At 45.0% G+C, this 8,657-nt stretch overlaps 1 protein-coding gene across 1 annotated transcript; it reads left to right on the forward strand.

Moving 5' to 3' along the window:
- Window positions 1-5,377: 5,377 nt before the first annotated feature.
- Window positions 5,378-7,349, forward strand: CCN2 (cellular communication network factor 2). Its single transcript, NM_001290897.1, is given in 5 exon segments — window positions 5,378-5,443; window positions 5,559-5,781; window positions 6,084-6,335; window positions 6,466-6,677; window positions 7,053-7,349. Coding segments are annotated over 5 exon segments (1,050 nt in total).
- Window positions 7,350-8,657: the final 1,308 nt, after the last annotated feature.

Below are 8,657 nucleotides of genomic sequence, written 5' to 3' on the forward strand. Positions count from 1 at the left end.
AGAGCAAAAGCCACTGAAAGATAGAAGAGATAGGTACATTTAAAGTTACCAGACATTTTCTAAAAGTACTTTCATAAACATGGTCTCCTTAGGCTAAAAATACTACAAGCAGGTGAGAAACTGAGTACTCAGAGATTAGGGCCATCTCTGAGCTCCTATGGAAAGTAAATAGCAGATGTAGAAGTCACATCTCCAGGTTCCCAGCCAGTTCTTCTGTTGTTGTTGTTGTTTAGTCGCTCAGTAGTGTCTGTCTTTTTGTGACCCCATGCATGGACTGCAGCCTGCCAGGTTCCTCTGTCTCTGGGCTTTCCCAGGCAAGAATACTGAAGTGAGTTCCCATTTCCTGCTCCAGGGGATCTTCCTAATCCAGAGATCCAACTTGAGTCTCCTGCTTGGCAGGCAGATTCTTTACCACTGAACCACCTGGGAAGCCTAGCCAGTTCTGAGTCCTACCTAACGATTTTCAAAAAGTATTCCAGGAAGCCCTGAAGTTTTGAGAAGGGGCCTCAGGCTTATCGATAGGAGGTGGGAGGACATTTCAAAGCATGAGCTGATGGCTCTGGCTTCATCTGCCCCCACCATCCCGCTCTCCAGCAAAATCTCTAAGAACACATTCAAGTATATTCTACATTAGTCTTCTCAAAATATTTATCCTTTCACTTACTCCCATTCTCTGAAATAAATGATCTCATCTAAATTCTATCTTCCTCTTAAACCTATTGATTTCCTTTCCCCAATCACACATTTGAAAAAAATGGTTACCCCCATTCTTTTCATTCCTACTCACTTATCACCGTTAAGTATCTAGGAGACTCTACCTAAGGGCTGTAAATACTCCAGGTTGCTATGGCAATACACTTGTGTTGCTAACCTATCAGGAAAAGTGTTAGAGAGACACATCTCCATGTAGAAGGATCTGTAATCTCCAGCACCATCTCAGACTAATGCAAGCAGGCTAGAAGCAACACAGGATTCTCATTCAAAGAACAGAATAAGTGAGACAAATAGCAAACTGAAGGAAACAGCATATTTTAAAAAAAAAATTCTTTACTTCCCTCACTCCTCTAATCCTCAACTTCATTTACCAGCAAGTAAATGAACAAGCCAACATAAAACACAGACCACATGGAAGAGTCTTGACTACCTTCTGACAAATACCTTTGCAACAGAAAATAGCCTCAGAAAATCAGAGAACTAATTATAAGGAGAGGAAAGCATGAAGGAAATGAATGTCATTTCAATAGTAAACATCCGTGCTTCTTTTCCATCTCTGAACTCCCAGGGAGTACGCCCTCTCTTTAACCTTCATCTTAAGCAAATACAAGGAAATGTAAGCCAAGCCAGGGTCCCGGAAGATTTTAGGATAATATTTATTACTATTTTTCCAAAAGCCTCTGGCACACCTTTTTTCTTTTTTTCTTTTTTTTCTGGAATTCATTTACTTGATTGGATTTGAGGCATGTCAGAAAAATCATAAGCCCCTCCCAACCCACGACAAATCGCTCCCTGTCCAGATGTCCTTATACGGCCAGACTACCTATAAATCTGACAGTTCAGTGTATGCATTGCGTACGGGTCTTGGCTCTGAGTCACATTCCCTGGGAGCTTTGATTTCCGCTTTGAGGGCTGGCACAGACTCCCGCTTGCTCTTATAAGAAAATGTCTATGACTGAAAGTTGAAGTGTGCAAGATTCCTTCTTTAAGTACACAAACACTCCAAGTCTGGCCACTTTCCTGTATTCCTGCCAGGTTTTCTCTATGTCTGATACCTGATCAAGTAACTTATCTTTTTTTTAGGGGGCTAAAAAACAACAACAAAGAACATAAAAGAAAGAATGTAGTACATCCGCAGCTGAACATCTTACAAGCCTTAACCAAACGACCTGTACAAAGGATGCCTGAGTAGACACACGCATACCTTATATAGCTCTGTAAATAGGATTCAGTGGCCATCTCAGTGAATTCCTCATTTTACCAGGGGAAAAAAAAAATGCTCTCTAAAAAGCATTGGCCAGATAAACACTTGCTTACAAGACAAAATTAGTGCATCTTAACCATTCTGCACACAAACTCAAAGAACTTTTTTCTTCCATTTCTGACCTGCTGTCAGTCAAAAGCATTGGGATAAGTCAGAGCTGGAAGAAGTTGTAAGAAGCCACTATTTCCACTTTACCGCCCAGGTACACACAAACATTTGCTGAGTCATTTATAATAGTACAAGAATTCAGATTCCACGGCATGAGTGAAGGACAGAGTGTCAGCCTTTCCCTTTGAATTTCCTGACACCAGATGATCTGTATCACAATATAAACATACTTTTGAGTCTGTGAATGTCTTGGGTGTATTCACTCTTTCTCTCTCCCTCTTAAGTCACTCTCTTCATAATCTTTTGTTTTAAACCTTTCAAAAGACTTTTGATCATAAAGCCCCAATCTAACCTTACATGCAGAGAATGTTTTTCTATTCTGAGATTCCATGTTCTGTATATTTCAATATGCTGTCTTCTTTGAGCCAATATTAAAACCATCCAATTGGAGCTAACTATGGATTTTTGAGACTTCAAAAGACCACGTGAATTTTACAGTAAAACCAAATTCTTTTTATAATATGACCTGATATTTTCTTAACAGCACAGCAGAATAGGAATATACTTGTTATGTGCTTGTGGCAAAACAGGAAATCAAGAAAGATAAATAAAGCACTAATTCTCTGAAAACTATAATCTAATTATACTTACACCCTATGAAATAAAATATTCTTATTATTACCATCACTTTATACGTGAAAACTTAAGAATATGACTCCTACTTGTGACTTCCCTAAAATTTATGAATGGCAGTTCCAAGAATACAACCCAGGTCACCCAATTGGAACCCAGTCTAGCAATTTAGCCCCTCCATGAATGAGTCTCCACTCTGCTGGACATGAAGCTGCTGGTAGTGGTGGCTCTTAGGACCTCTAGAGGATTCAAAAATCCCCAACTGGTTTTCCCAGCTCTCTCACCCTGCAAGCCACGAGAGCTCATGGCCTAGGCCGCAGGCCACCTTGGGTGAGGTCCCAGCTTCTCATCCCTACCCTTCCCCATCCACCACACCTTTCCAGCCATTAGTGGTAGATATAATTGGAGGTTTAGGTCTTGAAAGATTTCACTGTGGCTTCCCACATATTTTGGACTTTTAAAATCATCCACAGGGGAAGAAAAAATTGGGGACCAAGTTACCTTTAATACACATGTGGCTATTAACATAACTTGGAATGTTCCTTCTTTAAATAGGAACTTTTAAGGCCTCTTCTCTTTGAGGAATGCTTGGAAAGAACATTAAATAACAATGATGAAAATTCTTCCTCAGCTTCAGAGGCCCCCATCGCTGGCTGGCCATTCACATTGTTGACATGCAACTACACTGTACAACATGTGGATTGCTTAACAAGGTAATTGTGTACAGATGATGTGGTTTGTGCTGAAGTTAAAGTAGTTATTTTTTTCTTGGCTCTTTTTCAACAGAATAAAATGAAACTTGAAAAAAATGTGGCCTGTTTAAATAGGCTATTTTCAAATTATAATCTATAATGTTCTGAAAGCTTGCTTTTGCATCCTAAATAGACAGGTTAATCTTCAACCTATACACAAAATAATCAATGGCTAAAATGAATCTGCTCATGGGTAATACCAGCATCAAACAATGTGACATTACAATAGGAAAAAATGGCATAGCCCTGGAATCATTTTCCATAAAATGGAAACTGGAGTTATTAACAAATAAGCAACTAAACTATAGATTCTAAAAGGAAGCACGGTTAATTACCTGACTCCTTAGTGAAGCTAGATAGCAATATTAGGAAAGGGACATAGGTTTAGATTCTGTTGGCCATATTTGACATCTGCACAGGAGCGCAGGGAATAAAACCTGTTCCTGCCTTGATCTAATCTAACTCTATTAGGCTTCAGGCTCCTAGGGTAATAAGTAACAATCACTATTCATAGGTGTGTGGAGAATCACTAAAATATATTATTTACTGACACTCAGTTTACAACCAAATACAATGGTATACAGTGTTCTTGTTATATAATTGGATTTTTTTTATACTGCCAGACAAACCGAGTCCAATTCACATTCAAAGATTATAGGTTTGAGTATAAGAAAAATCACTCATTTTTCAAAAACCCATGACTGTGTTTAAAACTCCCTAAGTAAACCCCAAGCTTCAGGCTGGTCTCCTCCTGTAAGGTTTTCCTGTCTTCCCATCCCTTTTTACATCCCAATACCCAGGGCTTCTACCTACCCAGCACAGAATCAGTTGTCCTGACATAACAACAGACAGATTTTTCCTGGAAATGTTGATGCCCAATCATCCCTTTTCCCTCTCTATGCACCCAAAACTAAAACTGCTACATATTAAGAGAACACGAAGAAAGAGTGTGGAAATCTCTCCCATAAAACTGCATCCTTACTCAGACCCCTGGCTTTATTCTCTTTCTACTCTGGCCATGGGCACCCACGTTATTTCATGTGACAAATGATCAATTTCCTACATCCCCAGCATATGGAATGCAGAGATTTGCAGGTATGCATCTGCTTCTTGGGGATTTCAAGCAGTTAAAGACAATGAACCCCTCTTGTGCTCTCTGAAGAGTTTCAAAGGCAGACAGCTTCTAAAACTAAAAATCATTACCAAAAAATAAAGAGGAAAGCCTTTCGAATTTTTCAGAAATCCCTGCTATTAGCCTTTTCTCAGCTATCTCCTACAAAGGATTTATGTCAGTGGGTAGAACAGGCACAGCTATTAGAAACAGAAATGAATGGTATTTTTTTTTAAGTTGTATAAAAATAATAATAAAATCACTGCCGATGTGTTTTTAAATGATATAAATCAGGAGTGGTGCGAAGAGGCAAGGGGGGAAAAATCCTATTTGGTGGCTGGAAATACTGAGCCTTTTTTTTTTTTTTTTTTTTTTTTGGTGAGCTGGAGTGTGCCAGCTTTTTCAGACGGGAGGAATGCTGAGTGTCAAGGGGTCAGGATCAATCCGGTGTGAGTTGATGAGGCAGGAAGGTGGGGAGGAATGCGAGGAATGTCCCTGTTTGTGTAGGACTCCATTCAGCTCATTGGCGAGCTGGGGCCGCCCGGAGCGTATAAAAGCCTCGGGCCGCCCGCCCCGGCCTCACACAACAACTCTTCCCCGCTGAGAGGAGGCAGCCAGTGCGACTCCCACCGCCGGCGACCCACCTCCTCCAGTCCGACGGCAGCCGCCCCGGCCGACAGCTCCCGAGACAGCAGCCCGGCGCGCCCCCGCCCCCGCCTCCGGCCCCAACCCGCGCCGCCCGCCCGGCCAGCCGCCTCTCGCCGCCCGCCGCCCGCCGGCCACAGCGCCCCGACCATGTCAGCCACCGGCCTGGGCCCGGTCCGCTGCGCCTTCGTGCTCCTGCTCGCCCTCTGCAGCCAGGTAAGCACCAGAGACCCCGCGGCGGCCGGCGCCGGGGGGAGGGACGCGAAGGGCGGGAAGGGGGCCAGGCGGCGCCGAGGGGCGTGCATCGGCTGACCGCCGCCTCCCTCCGCAGCCCGCCTCCAGCCAGGACTGCAGCGCCCCGTGCCAGTGCCCTGCCGGCCCGGCGCCGCGCTGCCCCGCCGGCGTCAGCTTGGTGCTGGACGGCTGCGGCTGCTGCCGCGTGTGCGCCAAGCAGCTGAGCGAGTTGTGTACCGAGCGCGACCCCTGCGATCCGCACAAGGGCCTCTTCTGCGACTTCGGCTCCCCGGCCAACCGCAAGATCGGCGTGTGCACCGGTAAGACCTGCAGCCCCCGCCCCCTCCCCACCTCCCCGAGCCCCGAGCCCCCGCCCCCAACACCGGGGTCCCGGGTGGGGGGCGGGGGGACAGTCGATGACCTCGTCCCTCACACCCACCTTCCCGCTACCGGAAAATAACGCCGCTCGAATTGGGTCCCTTCCTCCCCTTCGGCTGTTTCCAGCCTTACCCCTGGAGCGCAGCTCCTAGCTCCCATCCCCGATGCGCTTCCTGTTGGAGGCTCCAGAATGATGCTTGAGCCCTCCTTCATCCACCCCCCCTTTTCCCTTCCTCTCCTTCAGCTAAAGATGGTGCCCCCTGCGTTTTCGGAGGAACTGTGTACCAGAGCGGAGAGTCTTTCCAGAGCAGCTGCAAATACCAGTGCACGTGTCTTGACGGGTCGGTGGGCTGCGTGCCCCTATGCAGCGTGGACGTCCGCCTGCCCAGCCCCGACTGCCCCTTCCCTCGGAGGGTCAAGCTGCCCGGGAAATGCTGCGAGGAATGGGTGTGTGATGAGCCCAAGGAGCACACCGTGGTCGGCCCTGCACTCGCAGGTGAGCTGAGCCTCCCTCTAAGTCAGCCTTGTGATTCTCCCCCAGGGGCCGAGTCCTGACTTGGCCGAGGGCAGGGGGAAGTGACTTTGCCTGGTGTCTCACCTTGTGTTTGTGTGCTCTGCTCTCGTAGCTTACCGGCCGGAAGACACGTTTGGCCCAGACCCAACCATGATCCGAGCCAACTGCCTGGTCCAGACCACAGAGTGGAGTGCCTGTTCCAAGACCTGCGGAATGGGCATCTCCACCCGGGTTACCAATGACAACGCATTATGCAGGCTGGAGAAGCAGAGCCGCCTCTGCATGGTCAGACCTTGCGAAGCTGACCTGGAGGAGAACATTAAGGTATGGTATTCTGTTTCTATTGACTCCTGGTCATGGAACAAGGGTGGACTGGCCTACAGCTAGGTCTCTTATCATCCGTGTTACAGAGGCCTGTTATCTCCAAAAATACCATTGAGCTGTTTTACTGGGATGAGACTTTCCCTAATAGAATCCACCAGTTTTCCACTAGGAAATCTTCCAGAGCCCTGTTTCATTCAAGACACCCCCAAAGAGGCCATGTCTATTTTTGGAAAACTGGCAAATGAGACTCAAACTTTCCCTCCTCAAAATATAAACAGAAGTTAAATACCCTGGAGACTAGAACACACAGAAGTTGAAGAAAGCCACACCCCTTGCAGAGTCATTGATTTTTCTCTCCTCCCTTGTCTTCCTCAGAAAGGCAAAAAGTGCATCCGGACCCCCAAAATCTCCAAGCCTATCAAGTTTGAGCTTTCTGGCTGCACCAGCATGAAGACATACCGAGCTAAATTCTGCGGAGTGTGCACAGACGGGCGGTGCTGCACCCCCCACAGAACCACCACCCTTCCCGTGGAGTTCAAGTGTCCTGATGGGGAGGTCATGAAGAAGAGCATGATGTTCATCAAGACCTGTGCCTGCCATTACAACTGCCCTGGAGACAATGATATCTTCGAGTCACTGTACTACAGGAAGATGTATGGAGACATGGCCTAAAGCCAGAGACAGTGAGACACGTGAACATTTTAGGCTGTCACTTGAATCGATTCACATCTCATTTTTGTGTACACATGATTTCAGTGGCACAAGTTATTTAAATCTGTGCTTCTAACTGGGGAAAAGAAAAATTCCCACCAAATTCAAAATACTGTGCCATGTGATATTCAAACGAATAGTCCGTCAACCCCAGACACTGGTTTGAAGAAATTGAGACTTGATCATAGGACTGTATTAGTGCACAGCGCCAGCATGTATGCTAGGAGCAGTGGGAGGAGGCCAGTAGAAAGCCTTGTCATCTTTAGGGGTAGTGATGTGACTGCTATTTGGAGTGTCACTGAAAAGGAAAACTTTAGCATGCTCACTGATCTGCCTATAGCTCCAGCAACAGCGTGGATGTGTGTTCTCCAGCCATCATGAGGCTGAGTCAAGTTCGTCTCTAAGTCAGAACAGCAGATTCAGCTATGACATTCTGATTCAATGACATTGTTCAGGAATCAGAATTCTGTCTATTAGACTGGACAGCTTGTGGCAAGCTAATTTGCCTGTAACAAGCCAGATTTTTTTTTATTGATACTGTAAATATTGTGTGTATATATATATATTTGTACAGTTATCTAAGTTAATTTAAAGTTGTTTGTGCCTTTTTGTTTATGTTTTTAATGCTTTGATATTTCAAGTGTTAGCCTCAATTCTGAACACCATAGGTAGGACGGAAAGCTTGTCTGATAATTCAAAGCATGAAATGGATATTCAAATAGAATTTCTGTGCAGTTGGAGCAACAGTCCATCCAAACAGGTTGTTTGCTGAAGGTGAGGCAGTGATGTCCTTCAAAGTCTGATCTGTAGGTTGGAAACGTGGTAGCCTCACTTTTAACGAACAAATGACCTTTATTAAAAATGAGTAGCTCTGTATAGCTGATTGGTTTTTCCACCTGGAAGCATTTGTCTCTACTTTGACTATGACTGTTTTTTGGACAGTTTATTTGTTGAGAGTGTGACCAAAAGTTACATGTTTGCACCTTTCTAGTTGAAAATAAAGTATATATTTTTTCTATAAAGGGCTTGGTTTTTCATTTATTAAATGGGAAGTTTTTGTCTTAAAACTATGCACTTACAATTTTCTAAATATCTTTTTCTCATCTATTCTTATCAATTGGTTGATCCCTTCAATAGGATTTTTACATAAACATATTTCACAATGAATCAGGTGTCACAAATTTACAGGCATACACACTGTTGAGCACACAGGCATTTTTCATTATTTTCACTGCTGCTGCTGCTGCTAAGTTGCTTCAGTCGTGTCCG

This window comes from Bubalus bubalis, chromosome 10 (assembly GCF_019923935.1).
Source record: "Bubalus bubalis isolate 160015118507 breed Murrah chromosome 10, NDDB_SH_1, whole genome shotgun sequence".
NCBI lineage: Eukaryota > Metazoa > Chordata > Mammalia > Artiodactyla > Bovidae > Bubalus > Bubalus bubalis.